Genomic DNA, 23,189 nt, shown 5'->3' with positions numbered 1-23,189 from the left:
TGCAGGATATGGTTTCCATAGTTTGTTCAATAAACAGGAGGTTGTCTCCCGGCAGGTGGTAGGAGATCTTCAGGCTACATATGGGTCTATGTTTGGTGGTTATATCAAGGGAAAGATATTCACAGAATGAGAGATTAGCTGAGGAGGATTGTTTTGCTGAGAGAGAGCTGTGGTGGATACAGGCTATGCCACCACCCGTTTTCTCAACTCAATCAAGTCTGATAATGTTGTGGCTGGGCGGGACTAGAATGTAAAGGATGGGGCCACAGGAGTCATTGAGCCAGGTTTTGGTGAGGATAAGTCGAGTACCTGAGCCAGGCTGAGATCTGAAAGGTCCGTGGCATGTTTCACCACTGATCTACAGTTAAGTAGCAGGCATTTCAGGTGTGCTTTGTGTTCAATGACAGAGGGCTGTGTAACAGGGACCTGCAAGAGGTTGCTGGCGTTTAAGGTGTTGGTGTTAAGTCTGGGGGCTCTTTGTGGGTTAGGTGTGATACATTGTATGGTCTCGGAGTTGTCTTGCTTGGGACCGCTCAATTCTGGTGGATTTAAAGTGGTGGTTTGAGAAGATCCAGAAGGGGATGAGAAGGCCGTATGTGGGTCGTTGTACTCTCGGAGGAGGGAGAGAATGTCTGTTTCTAATAGCTGGCTGCTCGAGATGGAGCGTTAGGGTATGGGAGGGTATTCCAGTTCTGGCCAGTGGGTTTCAGCCCTGGGTCACTAGGACACATTGTGACATGGGAAGATGGGAAATGGTGGTGCAGGGCAGAATGCTGGGAATCTTGCGAGGTCCTGTTGGAAGCGAGCTCAAGGGCCAGGTCAGCGGTGGTGATAAAGAGATTTTGGATGGCAGTTTTGAGCTTGAGAAGTTGCTGGTTTATATCTTGGGAGATTAGCAGCCGGATCCGTGTGTGGTTCATGGATGGGAGGAGGAGTGCTGTTCACTGTGGTGGACGTAGGTGAGTTCACTGAGAGGGGCTGAGGGGGAGGGGAGAAATCCTCTGAGGAGGATTTCCGTCTCAGATGGAGAGGAGAACAAGGAGATTGGGGGCTGGAGGGGGAAGGGGGGGTTAGTGGGCGTTGCAATCCAGGTGGAGAGCGGGCCAAGAAGTAGTGGGGAACGGCAGTTAGGCAGGAGATCATTCGGAGGGAGGGGAGAGTGGGAGGTATGGGAGCGGTGATCCGGGCTAGGGATAGCAGACTCATCAGCCAGGCGGGAGGGGAGTAGGGGAATTATGGGTAGTCGGGGCCCTGTGGATGAGTATGAGGAGCCCATGTGAGGGGGTTGGAGCTTTAAGCTAGCTGTTCGAGGTAGGAGGGGCATTTGACTGGCGGTTGTGGGACAATAGAGAGGGATCAAGTTGACCCTGGGTTGGAGTTAGTGGAAGGTCGTTCAACGGGTGAGTAGGTGCTTCGTTATGGTCCAGCGATTTCTTAATGAATTTTTTGTCAAAGATGGCCAGGTTGCGATCTGTGGCCTGAATGAGTATGATCCCATTGTTATAAATAGAGATGGTAGCGTTTGCTCTAAAAGTGGGTGAGGGTATCACCAGTAATCTAATACAGTGGGGTAATTTCTTAGCTGAGGTGATTGAGTAAAGAGTGGAGCGCTATCCTCCACTGAGCTCTTCTTTTAGTGTGAAAAATCAGGTCACTAGTAAATCGCTCCTTTTTTTGGACAGAAGTAGGGGTCAGAGATAAGGGTTTCTGGGTGGGCTTTGAGTAGTCTATGTTTTAGAGACTTACTCGCGGTTTTGGAGAGGTTGGTTAGGTAATTAATTGTATGCCTATTGATACCTAGTTTCTGGAGTCTGGCGTCCATTCTGAAGTGAGCGGAAGGTGGCATGCTGGTGTGGGTTATTTCGACTAGTGTTAATAGAGAGGTGGGAGTAAAAAGGTTACCAGTGAATGACCCTCAGTGGTGTTGAATTTTGCAAGATAACGTGTTAAGGTGAGTGGTATAGGTCTTGCAGGATAGGGTGTTAAGGCGTGGGGTATAGGAAGGGCCGAAGGGATGCGCCTTTCTAATTAGTATGCCAAAAACCATAGAGTGTGGGAGAGGGTAGGGGTAGTAGCAGTTCATGGTACTGTTAGAGGGAGTCAGGGAGAGTGCGCTTTTCTGAGAGGAGCGAGGGCAGGCCTAAGGGCAGTAATAAGGGGAGCCAGGTAGAGTGGAACATTCAACGGCAGGCGAGATCAGGGCAAATGATGCGCCGGGCGTGATCTTACAGTAGCAATCAGGAGCCCATCAGCAGACTGGAGCGGCCATTTTAAACATGTGTATGCAACTTACAGGCGGGTTGGAGAGTGATAATTTTCGGCAGGAGAGTGAAGACAGACCAATTGCCCTGCGGGGCGCAATCGTCACGAAGGCTCTTTCAGCGATCAGCAGGGGGGGGGGCCTAGGTAGTTTGAATTTAATTTGTAATTAAGGATTATAAGCGTGGAGTCGAGCAGATGCGGGGGCTAACTCTACGGGCACTCTGCGTGCGTGAGGAGAGCGGTATTTGAGGCGCCGGGTGCGTACACCAAGTAAATATCAACATCGCTCGGGAGGAGGGCTGTCTAGCTGAGACCCAGTGTAGGCAGTTCCTCTCAGCATCGGCCGAGAAGCTGGGGCAGGAGGGCTCAGAGATTAGTGGGCTGAGAAACAAGAGAGGTGTTTACCTGGCGGGGATATATCCATAGTCGGCAGGTCACGGGCGACGCTACTACAGCTACATGTGGGGTCCGGGAGAGAAACAGATCAAAGCAAAACAAAGACAAAGGAGCCAAGGTCCTCGTGCGGAGTGTCGTGGTTGGTCCAGCCAACGGCTGCACAATCGGCTCTGTCGTGAGATTCTAGTATAAGGAAAGGCACGGTGTTTGAGCGAATGGAGGGAGGAGGAGAAGCAGACAGAGCAAAGAAGCAAATAGAGGTAACCTGGCGTAGATATATCCAGAAAGCCAGGCCTCGGTTGATGCTATATGGGAGGTCAGGGAAAGAAGCAAAACAATACACAGCAAAATAAAATAAAGAGCCACGAGCCCCGTGTTGGGAGTCGTGGGTGGTCCGGTCAGCGGCTTCACTATCGACTTCGTCGGCGGCCTTCTCGGGGGCAGAAACAGATTAGGAGCATAGTATTTAGGAGAGTGAGAAACAAAGCAACGTGAAGAATCGGCGCCCTTCTCGGAGGCAAAATACCAAGTAAGAGCACACCGTGTTTAGGAGATTGGAGGAGGAGGGCTCAGAGTGGCAAACAAATCAACGATAAGAGTTAGGCGGAGTTAACCATCCGCACATATATTGACGACAATGAGCTGTTCGTAGTTAGGTAAACATCAAGGCACCACAGTAGAGCACAGAACGTTGTGACGAAGGAGGTCCAGTCGGCGGATAATACCAACCTCTGAGCAAGGTTGGGCGGTCTCATTTTTGATAATTGAGTGTAGAAAGTGGAGGTTGGGAGAGGGGCCAGGATCGGAGGCCAGATCGAAGGGCAGAAATCATCCCTTATCGTACAGAGGGCTTCAGCAACCGTAACATGGCGGTGGGCAGAGGGATCAAAAGCTGGCAGGGAGAGCCGATGTTGGGGCTTAGTCGAGTGGCTTCGAAGTGATGGTTCGGAGTGGTGGAGTTGCTGTGACGTTTGGGGCCCGTGTCCCGCTCAGAGGGGCGAGTGGTGGATTTGTTCACCTCGGGGACAGGGCCTGGGCGGGTGGGAGGTCGATCGGGAGCCTAGAAAGCTGGACGTTCGGACGACCTCCATAATTTTACGGAAGGCCACTGGGCCATTATGACCACTCACCCGCTTTTGGTCTTGTTTTGGAGTCAGATTAGGGTCCTTTTGTGGGTCGCTGCGGGCGAGGCACAGAGGTCTGTTCAGGATTGGCAGCCGGTTGCAGTCCGGTCAGAGGCAGCCAGTACCAGTCAGGACGGAGGTAGACCAAACCCTGATAACCATTTCCTGATTCACGGTCTGGTAGGAGCCATAACCGGTCCGTTTGAGGGACATTACAGACTAGGCACGACGGTCTTGACAGGCTTGGCACCAGATTAAAGTTGTCTGCTCCGATGCGGGATTCGAAAGCGGCAGGGGGAAGATTCTGTAGATGGAGGGTCTGCTTTGTCCACGTCAGGGTAGTCTCAGCTTGTGGTTATGTCCCTGCCGGGACCGTCTCAACGCGTGGGTTGTGGATGTGTGGAAGGAGGGCACATCGGCACCGGTAGAGAAAGGCTGTGCAAGTAGGCAGGCACGTCGGTGGATCCCTTCTGTAGAGGCCTGCTAGGGGACGAGTGTCGTCGGTCCCGTTGGCCCAATCCAGCAGAGAGCGTTGATGAGATCTGGGCAGCTCGTTTCTTCAGGTAAGCGGCGACAAAATCTGTTTTGCGTGTTGTTTCAGTTGAGGAAGTGGATGTTGATGTTGGATGGCTGGTTATTGTAGGGATATCGACCGATAAGGTAATCCCCAAACCAGGAGCTCTCAGGAAGAGCTCCCACTCGGGGGCCATCTTGAGGCTATGTATCAGGTGTCTGTGGTTGTCAGGTACATCAAGACAGAAGGTCTATTTAGCAGGAAGCTGAATATTAATTACATTCTTATTTTCGGTAGGAAATTCAATTTTGATAATATACAGTTAATTTAAATTTTTCCATACATTTACCTGAGACAGTGCGTAATCGAAGTGTTCTGCTCGACATCAACAGAGAGGTCAAGAAAATCTTCATCTTTGCTGCTTACCTACATAAAATACAAATAATTTTGTTAGGGACAAAATAACTTTAGTCAACAAAAGTCTAGATAACTTCAGAGGTAAATGGAACTTAAAAGCAATGGCTCTTTCTTCGAACCAGGGTCCTACTCATTTCAAGCATAAAAGGTGTAATAAAGCAAGCAACTGACACATTTCGGGAACATTAGGGAACAGAAACCTTGAAAATGCATCCAAAACTAGGATTAGCAATGAGGGTTAAGAGGCTGATTAGGTTTGGAAACCTTCTCTAGAGATTGGAAGAAACGAATTCTCAGAAGTTATCAATGAACAATAAATACACTACTTGTATACACAAGTGGATCCACAGATAAGCGTTGTGTAAGCAATTGCATATGATCGCCTTGCACTTGCTTCCATTTGAATGATCGGCAAATAGTCAACGCATATATTACTAAATGAAATTAATTTAGATTAATTTTGGCATACACAAGAGCCCGATTCATAAAGAAAATGAACTGTCATGTGGTGTAAGTTTAGGCCGCTAGTCATTCAAATGGGAGACTTCAGATTTAGAAACCGCATGTACTTGGAAAACATCCCAGAAATAACGATTATCGCCAATGTTAGAAATCACCAATTAACTTGCAATCAGTTAAGTGGCAATGTTGGTTGTTGAGATACAAGTTTTGGTTTTCTTCGAAAGAAACTGCCACAGGCTGACCACGTCAAGCAAATACTGTGCTCACAATCCTTCTTTTCCACACCTGTATGTCCTGTAGAATGCGAGTACTCACTGCACAAGAGAACAAACACACATCACTCATTTTCCATTTCTGAATAAATGGCATTACAGTAGTCAAGATAGGCTTTTATTCTCATTTATATCACTACAGCCCCACTATCATATAGAACAGTCTGCTCCATCGTGTGACTGCTAGGGACTGGATCATATAAACTGCATTGGTGATGCTCTGCATTGACATTTGAACCACCTAAACTGGCGTCAAAGCAATTGTATACGCCAGTAAGTTGGTCCCAACAGCAGCGCAAATTTGCACCGACACCCAAACATTCATTGCAATTCAGAAATGACAGACAAAATTGCACCGGTAATCGCACTGTAATATGACCCCAATGTCCAACATAATTCTAGGACAGAAAGAATGACTTGGGTACGTGGAGCCACTCTGCCACCCACCCTTGGATGTCTCATCCAGTTGATCTCAATCTCGGTCAATCACTGCTTGTCGATCTCTGTCTTTCTCTCTCTCTCGATCATACATGGAGAGTAGTCAAATATTCCTGGAGAAAAACTGAACCCGATTTGATCCTTGGAGGTCTCGCCACTCAGCTCAAGCTCTTCATCTTAAGGTTCCAGGAATCGAGGAAACCTCACTTGGATGGATACATTTTCCTACTTGGTAACAAAGCTATGGATTTGTTTTGCCACTTTCCATGCACTACTATCATTTTAGGTACATGACATAGCTTAGGAGTTCTCCAACACTAAATTAATGAGCAGCTGCGAGATGTGGCAGATGCAAGCTAGCACCATGGGCTCCTCAAGTGTGTTTAACAGATCTTTCATGTGGATAATTCCTCGAAGAGGCCATACTACAAATGTTTGTGGATATCTACAAAATTACTATTTTGTGGGTGTTCACTACATTTAAAACAGCAGCTCTAATAACAGCTCCAGCCCACTTTCCGAATACTAACTTGCAACTGCAGAAATTCTGACCACTTAACCGATTTTCAGTAGTTGTACAAATATACAGACCGACAAGTTTAACAGATCCAGGTTCTGTTAAAACAGGATGCATTCTCATTCATAGATAGGTGCCTTGTAGGCCCCGTTCAGGGAGCCATGTAGAGAGGATGTGGCATTAGGGCCAACCAAATTCGAATCTGAGCTCAACATCCTGTGATTCTGGGCAAATCACTTAATTTCCTCATGCCTAAATTAAAAAAAAAAAAAAAAAAAAAGAATGTGACGAGTGACGTGTAACGTAACTAGTGCTCATGTAAAGCACTTCCATATATTTGGGTCGCATTTGCCCTATATAAAACTGCATAAAATTAAAATGGGGCAAGCAGGGGCTACTGCACCTCAGGATCGTGGGGTTGGGATAGTTTCCATCGTATGTTCTTGGGTCTGTCTTACTATGGCTCGGCAAAACTGGACCAAGTTGAACCCCTTCAACACTTGACTCTCAGTGGTAGCAATGACTAGCAGTCACAGGTTTGTCAGGGGGGCAGTGGGTGCTAAAGCTCAGAACTCAACAATCACCCAGCAGTGTGAAAACCGGTTGTCCAACCCAGTGAATTATTTTAGTAAAGAAAAATACTGGTGCTTGCACTGCTGTGCCAGATTCTGGCCCCATTTCGCCCCTTTTCCTGGGTGTCCCACCCCTTTAGCAATTCTAGTCATTGTCTCCCACTGGGGCGTAGCTCATTTCTTGGGCCTATATCAAGGATTTGCGCAAATTACCCATTAGTTCAGTTTGTAGTGTTCTTTGTTCAATATGTCGCCATTTCATCAGCCTCACCACAGAACTGTCCTGAGAGTCCTTTTCTTGGCAGCTGCAGTTCGCATCTCTCCTCCCTCATGAGAGGAGGCATGCTGGCTTGAGATATGAGCAGCATTCTAGCAAAGGGGCGTATAAGAAAACATGAGAGGTCACTGTCCGACGACCTCACAAAAGGGTCTCCAGTGGATAAGAAACCCGCTTCTGGATCTCGAGCAAGGTGTAGCAGCTGGGCTGAGAAGAGTTAAAGGTCACAACACTACCGGGGCAGACACAGCAAAGTCCTCCTCTGCAGCAGAAGGTTACCTTGGGTGCAGTTCTTGATGTTGGCCACACGGGCCACACGGTCCAGCTCAGGCACAGGCTCATGGGTGGCATGCAACCCGCCTCGGGTCCAAATCCTAGTTGCAGGGCATAGTCTACCTCATACACAGTTCGTAGTTGCAGAGGCAAAGTCCACCATAGCTGCAGTTTGTTATTGCAGTGGTACAGTAAGCCCTGGTCACGATTCTTGCATACAGCTGTGATGACCGCTATTTGCGCTTCCCAATCGAAAATGCTTAGCCCATGCGCCTCAGCTCACGCAGATCACTCTCCATAGTCTTTTTTTGTGTGGACCCACACACCACCACAGGTTGGTTTTTAGTTAGTAAATTTGTATTAACATTACTAAATGTCCCAGCTAGCACACCTGTTATTACTTTATGATGGGATTTAGATCTTAAGGAAATTGACCATATTGCACGTACCAAAATCCTGACCTATTGGGCTAGTAGATCAACAACTTGGGAGTTTGTTCCTTAAAAAAAAGTTTTGCAAGAACTAATTTTTTGGGGATAAATCCTGTAACACGCCGTGGTTGAGAGTCGTGCAATCTTTATGCATCCAGTCAAATATGGCAGTCACCTGGGAGAATCCAACTAAGATAAACAAAAATTCAGCCAGTAAGATAAAGGAAACATACTGGGAACATGTCTTGCAGATGAGCAAAAAATGATGGGGTAGGCCCTAATCAGTAAGGCTGAGCCAATAAAACGACAAACCAATCAAAATGCCAATACTGATTCTTACTTATCAGAATTAATCAACCGTGGCGTCTGAACATTTATCACTGACGACCAAATCTATTTAATAGTTTTAATTTTATTTAAATCATTTATTCTTTTTTTATTTATTTGTTTTCAATAAATCTTTATGGAGACATCTTTGTACAAATGTATACACTTACATCAAAACACCACACCCAAATTTCATAATAACAAAACACCACTCCCAAATTTCATAATAACAAAACACAAATGGAATTGTTTTTGACCGCTCTCACATTCATACTATTTCAGACACCCACACTCTTACTGACACCTTGGTGACATCCCAAACATACACTACTCCGTACACATCGGTTCCAGAGGTATCCTTTGGTGGGAGGCTTGTGTCCATTGGGGTGACCAATCCAGAAGCAGGAAACGCGTCCGGGTTCGGAGTATTCTGGTGCAACTTTTGGCCATTGAGGATCAGTCTCTCGAAGTGCCCAGAATTCCAGGAATGTGGCTACAAACTTGCCGGATGGGGCTTCTTCAGCTTCGATGGCCCTGGTACGCAGTGTCACGGGGGGGTCACCCGACTGACAGTTGGAATCACTTAATTGGTCTAGTGCAAAGGAGCGTTGTTTCCTCAAGCCAGGAGTCATAGGTGCAGTCTTCTCTTTGCTAGGTGCTGCAGGTGTAGTCCAGCAGATTGTGCAGCATCTATTCCCAGGTCAAGGGATCAGCAGGGCAGTCCTTCTTTGGTCCGTTCCCCAGTTCTACCGTGATCTGATGTTCAGGGTTCCAGGGGTGCCATATTTATACCCAGAAAGTGCCCTGGGGAGGATGAGGAGGTCACTAGCCAATGAGCTACCAGATTCCCTCCCGCCGTGTGTTGATTTCCAGCTGTGTGAGGCATCTAGCAATCCCAGGGTGCACTATTCATCCCACTCTCAAGATGTTTGAACCACTCCTTGGATGTTAGAAGCTTGGTAGCCCACCCTGGAAGTTTGGCTCCTGCAAGGAGGAGGTGACACCTCCCTTTGTAGCAGGCTATAATTGTTCGAGCTTGGGAGTCATTCACGCCACTCCCCAGGAGGGCAGAAGGCTCTCTGGTGGCCAGCAACCGTGTGAGGCAACTGGACAAACTGGGCTACAGAGTGGCAATTTTCTAAAAGTTTCCATCAAAGTTTCATTAAATTCGAATTGGGCATCAAGTTGGGTTAAATGCCATGATTAATTCGATACCTTAAAGTTCTCATTTTAGTAGTCCCACTTAAAAGTTAGTGGGCTGAGTTGTCGGCCGGTAAATCTGTGTTAGCCAATGGGAGTACAAACTTTTCCACAGCAAAAAACAGCCTCAGTTTAGAGCTATTCTGAAGACCTGGCTTTTTAAGGCTCTTCTTCTACTTTTTTCAGTTACTTCGGGTTTCTCCGCACTGAGACACTTTTACAGGAGTAGCTATGCCCTTTATAAACCCCATATTCATGCATTCATTCATTCAAAAACAACAATTTGGAAGTTTTGCCGTTAAGGCATATACAAATTATATGTCCTACTTAATAATACACAACTCCCTGTCTCAGGGCTCTATAGGCCTTCCTTATGGGAGATGCACATATATTGTTAAGGGAAGTTGGGACGATTGGTCTGCAGACACAGAGTAGACAGGGGATCCTGCAGTAGACTCATGCCACCCCACAACGGAAGTTGATCACCCCATGCCCTATGAAGTGGATGAAGATCACATGATCGAGAACACTGTAGATCCTCTTGATCCTGAGGATTCCTTTAGGGACAACAAAAAGAATGCTAAGCAGGCTTATTCTAATGGGGTGAGGGACATGAGCTATTACATTTAGAGTCATTTGGGGAAACGGGTTGAGTGAGAATAGTAAGTATGACAGGCGACAGGCTCTTCCAAAGTTTGCGAAGCAAGTGGTTGTAAACTTGCAGGTATTTTGATGTTTGGTTTTGTAACAGCACACAAACTGGCAGATCACATGGTAAATGGTCACAAGGAAGGATAGATGGCAATGTAAATATAGATCGTTGTCACCCTAATGAGTGACTATTGTAGAGGGGTGGTGGGGCTATATAGCCACAGGTACTCATCCAACCTCATTCTGCTACGACTCACCCTATAGGGTACAGATAGTGTCTGAAGAGGGTTCAGTACACCTTAAAGGACTGGGCGGGGGAGGGTTTGCACAAGACTATAGAAAAGTAGCAATACTAGCTAAGCCCCCTTCCCCCCCTTTCAGGTTACTAACAGATGGATAGACCCTGAGGGGTCCTATGTGGGTATACAAGGCACATGGGTTGGGTGGAAATTGAAGGTAATAAGTAGATATGCCCCACCTAGGTTGCCAAAGAGGGTGTTTGATAAAACAGGCCTAATTTTATTGGAATCAAATGCATCGAGCCATATAGTGGGGGGCAATTTCAATGATCTAATGTGTACCAAATTGGAAGACATGAGGTTATGGCTAGGAGCAGAGTTGAATCTGCCCAATATTTCAAATCTAATACAAGTTCCATTGAGTCCTAAGTAACACTGTGGGAAGCCTAGAAGACGGTACTCTGAGATAGAGCCTAGAGCAGTACAGCACAGAAAAAGAAGCGTAGGGTTCGACAGATGACGGATTTGAAAGACAAACTCCTGGAATTTGGAAGACACTTTCTTATTTTTTAAACAAAGGGTCACATGTACCAAGGGAAGAATCACAATCTGATTCACGACGTGGCTAGGCAATATTATCTGTCCACGCAGAGGAAGTTAAAGGAAGAAGGAAACAAAACTGGTCACTTACTGGCATGGCTGGCTGTTGAGAGGAAGAGTCTATAAGAACAGCCAAAATATGGCTGGAAAAGGGGATGTAGCCATGATCAACTGCGCAGTAGCTCAAGGATTTGATACATACTACAGGAGACTATATTGAGCCAAAGGTTCCAGTTGTAAAGGGGAAATAGTGGCATTCCTGGGTCGCTTGGCGATTCCCCACTTGAGTGAGGAAGACAAAGCATTCCTAGAAAAGGACCTTACACTGGAAGAGATAACAGCAGGCCTTAAGGAAATACAAATTAGAAAGATGCCCACTTCCAACTGGTTTCCTTTGCAACTATATAAAAGACTGCCTCCCTTGCTTGTGCCACATCTTTTACATTTATTTCTGGAGGCTAGAGAGACGGGTCAGCTATTACCAGACCTCTGACACACAGTTATTTCCATCATACAAAAAAGGCAAACGCAGAAACACATGTGCCTCGTATAGACCCATTTCACTTTGAAACACGAAATTAAAGATTTTAGAAAAAGCTCTGGCTACAAGGTTAGGTAGAGTCAAAACAACACTCAGACATCAAGATCAAACTGGATTTATGCTAGATAGTGCAATGTATTGTATGTAAAAAGGGCAACCCAATAGTCCCTTGTGGGCTAGGGTATCAAACTATCGATGGGGCAAACTGCCACCAAGGGAGTCATTCAAAAGTACATAAATTGCAAGGTTAAAGTCTGTTTTAGATGTCCTTTTGTGGCATCCTGCATTAATTAGTAATATTTGCATGGAACAATTAGACAGAAAAAGAACAAGCATTGGCTTAGCCAATAGGTCTCGCTTTTGGGACCTTATAAGTATTTAGTTATGCAGCACAATATCCTTGGTGCAACAACATCAACTGTTGCATGGCTAAACACTTATAAGGTCCCAAAAGCGAGACCTATTGGCTATGCCAGTGCTTGTTTACATAGTAACTGTTGAGTATCAGCTATGTCCTACTCCCAAATAGACAGCTAGCATGTCAAACAACCAGAATGAGAGAGAGCGATTTAGAGAGAGATTTATAAAGAGAGAGAGAGATTTAGAGAGAGAGAGAGAGCGAGAGAGAGCGATTTAAATAGAGAGAGAGAGAGCGATTTAGAGAGAGAGATTTAGAGAGAGAGATGCATGTAAATTATATAAAAAATATAATAATTTATTAAGAAGAAAAATAATCAGTGGGAAGGGAAGAGACTGAGAAGCAACAGTGAAGAGCTAGGGAGTGGTGGACGAAAAGCAAGGGAGAGGAGGGGTGGCAGAGCAATGGAGAAATGGTGGGAGGACAAAAAGCAACAGAAGAGCAGAGGAGGGTGACAGAGGAAGAGAAGGAAGCAACACGTAGGTGCAGCAAGGTAGCAGAGCTGGGGGAAGGGGAAATGAAAAGCAACAGAAAAATGGGTAGTGGTGAGGGCAAAAACACAAAAAGCTGGCAGGGAAGGGCAAACGCCCAATCTGTCCACTCCAAACAACGCTCCCTCCTGATACTTTGCTGCAGAACTAACAGGAAACATTTAAAAAGCAAAATATAAAGTTACATTTCCAGAAGGATGTAAAACGGGAGAAAGTGCATTGTACTCATTATTTGAATTTACTTATTTTAGGAAGAACACTAATTAAATTGCAGTTTTAAAAGGCATATATTATAATCATTGTGGCTCCGAGACTTGCTCAGGAGCAGCCTTGCAGTTTATTAGATATATTGGTAAACGGAAATGCTTTAAATTAACAACTGTCAGGGATATAGCGTATATGACTTTGAGGTACCGTAATGTTTCCTTTGGTGTGCAGGCTGTAATGGTATATGTAGCGTGTCGAATATCAGTAAGCTCGGTCCCAAAGCAAGCACCAGTAGAGGCGTGTTTGGAAACCGAAGGCTGTGTAAGGGGAGGGATGCACGGATTGGAGAGAGGCAGGCTGTACCATGCAGAGTTTAGCTGCCATGTTGGGAAAGAGACTACCAAGAGATCTGTAGCACGAGCAGCGGGAGAAGCCAGGAGGCGGGGCACACGAGCGTACACGAAGGAGGACGCGGTTTCAGATTTATCAGCTTCAATCTGCTTCCGAGGCTCTTCAAGAGGACCGAGGAGTAGAGAGTGATATTCGGCTCTCAGCGTGGGGAAAGTTTTCTATGGGCGCAGTAACCTGATCCTGCTGGGAAGCCCTGGCGAACGAGCTCTCGGACTGGGGGCGTGCAATGCGTCAGTCGCGGACTTACGAGACATGCCTGGGAACAAAGTCGAACGAAGCACGCGAGTGGTGCGCGCGCAGCAGCGGCAAAAGTGAAAGTGATCGCGCTGAAGATGGCGCCTCAGGCGCTAAAAGCTGGCGGCTTACTGTAATATAATATTCACGACTACAGTGTCAGTGCATTTCAAGATGGTTATGCACATAACAACAGTGACGTGGTTAAAGCACTGCACGAGTTCACATTATTACTTCACAAACCGATCTTGCTCTGTTATTTCACATGGCATGATAAAGAGGGCGGAAGAATCACGGGAAATAAAAAAATTAAAGCAAGCGAGTAGCGGCAAAAGTGAAAGTGATCGCGTTCCAGATGGCGCCTCGGGCGCTGAAAGCTGCCGGCTGCCCGCGCGTGTAACGGCAAGCGCTAGGCCAGCAAAAGCGTGTGGTAGCACTTTTAAAAGCCCACTTACTAAATGTCTCGCAGAGCAGCGCATGTGCTGGCTCAGGCGAGACCTAAAAATCACACAGATTGGTGTATATACTGGTTTAATGCAACAAATTATATTAAAGCAAAACAAATGCTAAGCTTCAATGAAAAATGAAGTCACACCATACACTGACAATGTGTTATCCAATAAAGGCTACACTGTTCCACATTTACATTTGTCAATGTATCAGAAACCCATTCTCAAGTGAGAACAAGGGAATCTTCATCTTAGCATTAAGACAGAATGTGTGCGGGTTAAAATATTTTCCAACAGAGATTGGCTACTTGTCGACGTTTCGGTCTCAAATTGTCCCAATCCATGAGCCCACCTTCAGGACTATAGTAATTAATAGGAGATACACGAGTGAACCCACTCTTCGTAAAAGAAACCTTGGAATAAGGAGAAGATCTCAATAGATGTGGACAATGTCCTGTTGTACGTGACAGTACCTCAGAGGTCAGTCTGGTTAATGCTTTCAATTTTTAAAAGAATTCAAAGAGCAGTCTGGGTACGACATGAATTGGAGTTAGTCGATACCCATTCACACTGATTAAATTTATGCTGTAAGTGGTATACTTCACATAGTGGTTACAGATGAGGGGTTCATGTACCTGGGGATATATCTTACTCCAGACCCTCTATGCTTCTTAAGGGAAAGCTCAGAGGTGGTCATACAGGACTTCCAAACAGATGCACAACAGCAGCAAACACTTCCGCTCACTAAATTAGGCTAGGCAGCAATCTTTAAAATTATTACACTAGCAAAGCTGCTGTAAGTGATGCAAAACACTCCCTTTGCAATCCCGGATTCCTTCTTTCTGTGGCTACAGAAAAAAACACCACACATTACTGAGGGATGGAGGCACGCCTAAAATTACAATTCAGCCATGTGTCTCATACTCCCAGATAAACGGGCATACTACTGGGCTTTCCAGCTCCAAGTTATCAATGATTGGGAGATCGCAGGTAGTCAGGACCCTGCCACGAGTAGAGTCTCCCAGTAGAGCAACACACATTTCAACTACATGTATTGGAAAATAAATCAAAAGCAATTAAGCCTACAAAAGCGACACTGCCTGACTAGTACAGCACCCCAGGTGTCTGGCTTTGCAAGGTAGAGTCTCAAGAGACATCACACTATAAAGAAATGCTAGAGAGGTAGCCAAAAGGTATGGTTTCCAGCAAAGGGAATCATTAAGAAGATCCAAAGTGGGAGATCTCAGAATCAGTGAAAATACACCCCAGAAAGAATATGAACTGTCCAACACTCAGGTGTACAAATACAGACAGCTTAGACAGGCTCTAGGAGCTGCCTGAAATTACCCCTCTGGAAACTTGCATTATTATGAGAGGAATTGATAAAAAGAAAGCGTTGCTCATTTACAACCGGACACTCTGCAGAAACTGGAGGTTCTCAGGGAGAGTATGTGGGTCCCTTAGAGGATACAGACTTCGAGGGACCTATTATGTATTCGAGGTAAGAAGCCATAAAACAGAGGTTGCAGTTGATCCAGCTAAATATCCTACATAGGCCATATTATAACATAAGTGGACTTCACAAAATAGGTAGAACCCAAAACTCTATGGGCTAAATGTACGAGCATTGGATTTAGAGGCTTGCATTTTGCGACAAATTGCGAGCTGCAAATTGCGAGGCGCTAAATCCAATGTACAACAGTGTCAGAGACATTCCCAATGGGGGAGAAGGGGGCGCAAAATGCGAGGCTCATCAATATTCATGAGCCACTCGCAATTTGAGACCCCATTGGGAATGGCCAGCCTCACAGGGGTTGGTGGCCTGCTGGGGTCAGCAGACCACTATGTCTGTGACTGCTTTTCAATAAAGCAGTTTTTATGTTTTTTAATGCAGCCCGTTTTCCTTAAAGGAAAACGGGATGCATTAAAAAAAGAAAAACATGAAACGTTTGTTTAATTTTTTAAGGGCAGGTAGTGGTCCCTGGGACCAGTGCCTGCCCTTAAAACATATTTTTCCCTGCATTCCCAAAGGAGAAGGGGTCCCCTGGGGACCCCCTCCGGTTTGAGAGTGCTTTACCACCCTTCTGAGAAGGGTGGTAAACCGAGACTCTTTTGCGACCGCAATTGCGGTTGCAAAAGAGTTAGACATACCTGGAGGACTTGCTATTAGGAAGGGACGCCCTCGGAACGCCCCTTCCTAATAGCGCCTCACTATTCCTATTTTGCGAGTCGCAAAATGGGAATAGTACATGGCCAACTAATTTTTTGCGGTCGCAAAGGGGTCTGAAACCCGTCTGCGACCGCAAAAAACAGTCGTACATCTGGCCCTACACGTCTAAAACGTAAAGTGATAGTTGGTGCGTTTATTAACACAATCCGAGGGTGCTCTTGGACTCAAGCTTTCTGGGGGACATAACATCGGAACTGGCCGCAATCCGTGGTCAGGTTATTCCTTGTCCCCCTCACTTTGTTGTGCTGGGAATGGGGAGTGAAATGAACTTAACCAGAACCTAATAAGCATTTCGCATGTTGGGGCTGGTTATAGAAAGGAGACACTGCCAGGGAATGGCTAATGGCCAGATCCAGACTAACAGAAATTGATGACAGAAATGGCCAGAGCATGGACGTAAAGAGGGTGGCCTACATGGGATGGGGATGCCTGAGGAAATTTGATGAGGTCTGGGGCAGATGAAGAATGTTTTATGGTATTAATGATGGGATGATCTGTCCCTTGGACCGTAACGTTAATGCAAAGCTGCCTGGTGCTGATTAAGAAAAGCTGCTGCTGGCTGTGTATGAGGAAAACATGTATTAGAAGGTTGTGCGACACATGATAACCAAGTGCGTTAATACAAGATTACATGGTTTCTAGTGGAACATTAACCAAATAAATTCCACAAAACAATGATTTCACAAAGAAGCGGCCCGTACTTGATAACATCTGTAAAGATCCAAAAGATACGTTTGTATGAAAACACAATACTAGGTATAGTGACATTAAACATTAGTATTCTAGAGCTTGGGTTTACAGCAAAATAAAATGTCAAATTATATATGTGCCAACGTATTAACTTCACAATCCTCCTTCTGACAGAAAACCGAATCAGTTTATTATTGAGGTACCTTAATTTATCTAACATGAATCAAACCATAGTTGACAGAGTGCCAAAGGTTATTTAGTAGTGTTGCTTCTCATGTACAAATAGCTCAATACTTACGGTTTCACAGTTTAAGCATCTCGTCTCATTTGTCAGCGTGCCCTGGAAGATGTCGTGCACCCAGGTGGGTTCGGGTTTGTTCTCTTCCGGTTCATTAGCATTGCCATTTTTCAGTTTTCCATTTTGCTTCTCCTGCTTCTTCTCTTCCTGCAGGATGTCTGCCACGGTGTTTAGCAGGTAGTTTAAAAATTCATGTGCGTCTTGTTGCATGTAGTTGTCAAAAAGATCTGTGTAAAGAAACAAACAATACATTTATTTTGTTTCAAGACATCGTTTGACGCATCAAAAATGAAATCTTGAATGGAACGACAAAGTTCATTAAAAAAAATTAACATGAAGCATAATAAACAAGCATTTACAATGCAACAGGTCTCGCAACTGCGAGTTTTGGAGCTATTGGCATTGTAAATGGCAATTCCTTTTATAAAAAATTAAAAGGCATTGTTATTTACAATACCAAAAGCAACACCTATTGCATTGCAGAGCGCGGTGTCCGTGAAGCGGGCGCTGCGCTCATTACAGTACAAAAGAAAAAGAAAAGAAAAAAAAAATTAAGTGCAGTGTCTCTGAAGCGGGCACTGCGCTCTGTATTGGATTTTCAAAAAAATAATAAAATAAACCAAGTGTGGTGTCCCTGAAGCGGGCGCCGCGCTCGGTATTAAATAAAAAAAAAATAATAATAAACTGAGTGCGGTGTCCCTGAAGTGGGCACCGCACTCCGTATTAAAGTTTGAAATTAATTTAAAGAAACAGAAAACAAAATGCAAATTACATTAGGAAGCGGCCACCATTAATGAAGCTGGCACCCTGGGCCCCTTAATTAAGTAAATAATTCTCGAAACTGGTAATGAAAGCTCCCGAGTTACGACACAGTAAAAGATCGAGATCTCACGGGCAGTTACAAATGGAGACAAGGCGGTAAAAAGGAGGAACTAAAAAGCCTCATAATGAATAGGAAGCCAGCATTTACCAAGGACAATGACACCAGCAAATGAAAAGCATGGGCAGAGAGTAGGCGAGGCTTACACAGCATACGCTACTATTGAATGCCGCGCAGAGCGAGCAGCGCATGTGCGCTGCTGCTAAGCACGACCTAAAAATAGAGTCCTTTTGTTCTGTGAAGGCATATCAAGTAACACATTCCCATTTTTACTTAATTTAATTATTTCAAGTTAACAAGAAGTTCTGTGAAAATATAATCACAGACTGCAACATATTGTCTCTTATTTTCAAGGTGGGGTTCCATATCTCGATTATATTTATGGCTGATATACTTTTTCGTACACCATTCACCGATGCAGAAGACAAGGTCTCTGAGAAACTGCAAACATATAGAAGGCAATATCTCTCCAGTACAAATGCCTGGCATACCCCCATGCAGAGACAAGAGAAGATGATGACACAGGTGGAGGAATATGGTGGTCCCATCGTGAGCAAGTCGGTGGAAAGATTAGTGAGAACAAGGAAGGAAAGACGATGAAGGTAAGCGGTGGACAGCAAATTAGCAAGTGGGAATATGAGGAAAAAGCCTAAAAGAAGCGGAGGACTTGGAATAGGTGATCACGCGAGAAAGGAAAAGGAGACCGAGTGAAGAATACATTGAGATCAGGGGGAATGATGTGGAATGAAAGACAAAGGACAAAGTTGGAGGGTGAAGGCAGCAGTGCCTCTAGAAACCTTAAGGAGGATGCAGTGGTGTTTCTAGGGAGCACTCAGGGCACACACAGGCCTTGCAAGGCCAACCTATAGTGCTAGGAACAATGCTAACATATTTACATAAGTAAACATATTAATAAGGAATACTATTCAGTATACTGTAATTGCAAAATCTTCACCTCAAAGTCAAATACGACTCCCTCTCACGTGCTATGTGTTGCAGGCTTGATTTATGTACCTCCACATCACTCTCTGCATATCTTAACTTCCTCATAAGTCATCAATAGCCACAGGTTTCCCTTTTCCTCGTTACGCTATGTCTTTGTGAACTAGAGCAGTTATGTACCCCAAAAAAACACCAATATTAGAACTGTCAAAACTTTGTCAGTCACAGCAAAGAGACTAAGGGATGTATTGGCAGGGAGTATGAACTCTCCTATCCCCCTCCCAAGCAGGTTGTTGGGTAGAATTTTGCACATCCATAGTGTAATTTGTGTTGAACATTTAGAAGCTAAGTGATTGACAAGCAACCTATACCAAAACACATTTTATCTACCAGAATCAGTGATAAACATTAAACATAGCCTAAACAAATATCCAGCTCACACAGTCCTTCTGAAAATTAGAAAATACAACAGATTGATCAAGACTGTAATGGACAATCAGCTCTCTTAGAAAGAGGGTACTGTCAAGGTACTGCGTTGCACACCTATGAAGCTCATGTTGAAATAGTGCTTCAGCAGCCACTGGAATGTAACTGTTTTTCTGATGCTATGGATTTTATGTCCGCCTCAAACGCGAGAATTAAGTGTCTTTGTTCTTATCATGAGACTTAAAAGAACAAGCATTTCCAATGCAATAGGTCTTGCATTACTGAAAGTTTGAGCTATTGGTGTTAAATTATTATTTGCAAAGACAATAGGTCAAACTTTAAGTAATGCGAGACCTATTGCATTGCAAATACTTGTTTAAGCTTGATATTACCTATGGGATCTCATGACATTCTTCAACAGCAGGACAATGGCCTGTAGAAAAGGGCCTAAATGTTCCCCCTTCAGATAATGACATGGATGGATGCTGCTTTGAGCATATACATATGAACTTAATTGAGAGATTTCATCAGCGATGAGGCAAAGCACATACATTAAATGTATAGCTAGAGAGATACACTACTTTCAACTAAGTGTCACAAGTGCTGACATACATTAAAGTATACATGTACACATTTTCATACATACACACGCAACTGGTCAAAAACCTCTGCAGAAAGCGCACAGAAACGGTTATGAGGGTTTGTATAAACAAACACAAGCTATATAATGTACATGTGCACTCCACACTGCTTACCCACCGACGACCCGTGTGATCTCCAGCAGCAACCCTGTACAGTGCAGATATGTTGATATATTCATAACGGAAGTGGAAGCAGGGGGTGGTTGCAAGCAAGGATTTAAGAGCTGGCCAGAGCTGGTCAACCAAAATAATCAATTGGTGATGTCCACTGGGAGGGAACCAAACACCGAAATGGCGGGACAGATGCACAATATTAACCAACCAGAGAAAAGGAATTTAAAAAAGCAGGTCAACTAACCAACCAAAAGCGGTGGGCGTGTTCAAAGTCCCCGATAGCCCATGTACCGAATACAGCATGCCTCGCAGAGCAGCGCATGCGCTGCAAAAGTTCAACCTAAAAACCAGGATGCGCTCAGTGGCGTCGGGCACTGTGCCGGTGACGAGAAACAGGTCACTGTCATAAGCAATACAAGCACAGTAGTAAATTATAAAAGACTTCAGTTAAGGAGCGTGCATAACTTGGAATAGTAAAACACATGATAAACACTTGAACAAGGTTTCTGAGCAGTAAAGAAAGAAGCACACTTTTCTGTGATGAGGGAATTTAAACAGGACCTCTGTTGTGATTTGAGCATTGTGTTAATGTGACTTGTAGTTTTCTTTCTTCCTGTTCTTTTAGGATGTGAAATTTCATACTTTGTAAAGCGTGTGTTTAAAATGAAGACTGCTGTAACAAACAGTAAAACAAGACTAGCATTGGTAAAGCCAAAAGCTTTTGCCTATGAGACTTATTAGCATCATTAATGTTTTTTGCTATGTTGAAGGCCCAGCATTAACAAGGGAGCGGGACTTTAATAGTCAGTATAGCCCAGCTACGAAGGGCTACAAGGCTATTAGAACATTCTGTCCATAGAGGGCAGAATGTTCTAACAAATAAAAAAAACAAAGGCTTTAAGGAGCACGAGGGGATTGAAATTCCCTCAGGCTCCCTGGAGCCTTTGTTCACAGACACAGCTGTGAACAAAGAAACATTGGAATGTTGGAGCTCCGGGTTTATACCAGCCATTATAAGCCCGGAGCTACTCCGTTGTTTTCAATGGAGCTTCCAACATTCCAATGTTCTAATATAGCGTTATAGCCCGCCGTAGCGGGCTATACCGGCTATTATAGGCCCGCTCCCGCACTAAAGGCCCATGCCAAAGGCGAGGGACTTTAACAAGGGACCGGGACTTTAATAGCTGGTATAGCCCTGCTACGAAGGGCTATAAGGCCATTGGAACATTCTGCCACAAGAGGGCAGAATGTTCTAACAAATAAAACAAATCTCAAGCTCCGAGAGGCCTTTGTTTAAAACAACATCGGAATGTTGCTCTGCAGGCCTTTACAGGCCCGTAGAAGCACGGAGCACTCATTGTCTGCAATGGAGTGCTCCACATTCCAATGTTCTAATAGCCAGTGTAACCCGCTACGGCGGGCTATAAGGCTATATTAAGCAATTCCTTGTGGTGTTCAAATTCTCAAGTCCCAAGACTTCAAAGTATTTTCAAAATCTATTCCCTTCCCAAAAGTGGAAATAAGTGAAAATTTACAAAGATTCTAATGACCTCTAGAAAGCACCTTGACAGTGAAAGCAACCCTATTGTAAAGCTCATTGTGCAAAGGACTGCACCCTCCAGCTCAAACAGCATACAGCACCCTAGTTGTGGATTCAAGGTCGCCCGATATGACTCTCCCAGCTATCTAGTTCATCAAAATTATAAATACTTTAAAAATGATATCACTACAATCTGTGCACCTAAGCTCTCCTTCCATTTATATATCAGTTATGTTCCAGACACATCCTCCATAGCAGGGTCTCTTTAACTTGGACTAGTCTGCCCTAGTGCTCCATTTCATCGAATTGTCTCATACAGCTCGACCCTAGCTGAGAAGAAACACTGAGACAACCTCCTTCACAGTTCAAAGGGTTGGGATATCCCTAAATGAAGGGTGGGATAAGTGGAGAGCAACAAAGGGAGAATAAAAAAATTTACTTTAATGTGAAGCACACGCTAAACTCCTTTTCTGCTCTCAAAACAAGCTAATTTAGCAGCAGAGCATTGGGGTGGGGACAACAATTTATACATGGGAAATACCTACCTGCCCTCCCTCTCTTGGGTAGGACTATAGATACCCAAGGAGAGACCAGATGCAGTGGGGCAACACAATGCCTACAGTGTTTGCGAGGTGTAAAATCGGGGCCAAAATAAACTTATCATTTATAGCATTAAGCCCCCAGTACCTGTAAAATGTTGCTCAGTGAACCCAGTGCTTAAAAAGTTTATCACTGGAATTCCCAGGAATGTATGTTGCATAATAAGTCCCCATGTCTGTACTTTATAGAACTGCAGTCTACAGTATCTGCAGCATTTTAGCCCAGAGGATTTAATTGTAACACTAGAGTCTCCATGACCATACACTGTAGTATTAGAGCTGCTTGTGCCTATGAGCTGTAGCAAAGCTAGCCATCTTTATTACTGGATCCCCAGTGTCTGTGTGATGTAGCACTGGAACACTAAAGCCTCAGTGCACTGCAGCATCAGAGTCTATTCGGTCCGTTCTCTGCAGCACTGGATTACTACAGTGTCAGTAAGCAATCTGTAACACTGGAGACCTTGTTGTCTGTTTTCAGCTGCAGTGGAGCACTGACCTACCGAGAGGCTCCAATGCAAAAGCAAGGAAGACTTACGGTGCTCCTACTTCTAACCTAAAAGCCCTAATAGAAATTTTACAAAAGAGTAAAAGAGAAGCTGTCACCATCTAATCCACAGCACTCCATACAACAGCTGGTTAGTTTTAAAAAAATCCTATAAAAATGTGAGATCAATTGTAATAAGAAATTACATTTCAATGTCAAAATCAACCAAAAACTATTCCAGACAACATAGGCTTATTTTTCATCAGTTAATGTCTGCAAGCTCAAATGAATACTGGTCAGTTTAAGCGTTCATATTCCATTTGGGATGCCTTCAACTCCTACCTACTCTCTAGAGAATATATGTAGCAGACTTCCATAGACGGCACATCAGTAGTTAGGCTTCTGGAGGCTTGCTGTAGACTAGCAACAGTGAAGGTTAACTAGAACCGAACAAGATAGTCACCCCTCCTCACTTCAACCCAAAGTTATATAGCAGTTTCTCATAACGTATGCATGTTCCATCTAGTAATACCAGCCTAAACACTTGCATTGCTCAGCTGGTAAATAGGGCAAGTTACTGTATTGGGGATTTCTTAGTTCAATTCCTACATATGAGCATTCA

General features: G+C 44.5%; 1 protein-coding gene across 1 annotated transcript in view; it reads right to left on the bottom strand.

The window, feature by feature from the left end:
• Window positions 1-23,189, bottom strand: part of USP46 (ubiquitin specific peptidase 46) — a 182,157-nt gene that overhangs the window by 68,799 nt on the left and 90,169 nt on the right. The window contains exons 4-5 of the mRNA XM_085642106.1: window positions 16,942-17,168; window positions 4,646-4,722 (exon numbers count right to left, since the gene is read on the bottom strand). Of these exons, the coding sequence (XP_085498232.1) occupies window positions 4,646-4,722; window positions 16,942-17,168 (304 nt within the window). The remainder of the gene's footprint in view (window positions 1-4,645; window positions 4,723-16,941; window positions 17,169-23,189) is intronic.

Source organism: Triturus cristatus, chromosome 2_2 (genome assembly GCF_964204655.1).
Source record: "Triturus cristatus chromosome 2_2, aTriCri1.1, whole genome shotgun sequence".
Taxonomy (NCBI): domain Eukaryota; kingdom Metazoa; phylum Chordata; class Amphibia; order Caudata; family Salamandridae; genus Triturus; species Triturus cristatus.
This window is presented reverse-complemented; position numbering and strand designations above follow the sequence as displayed.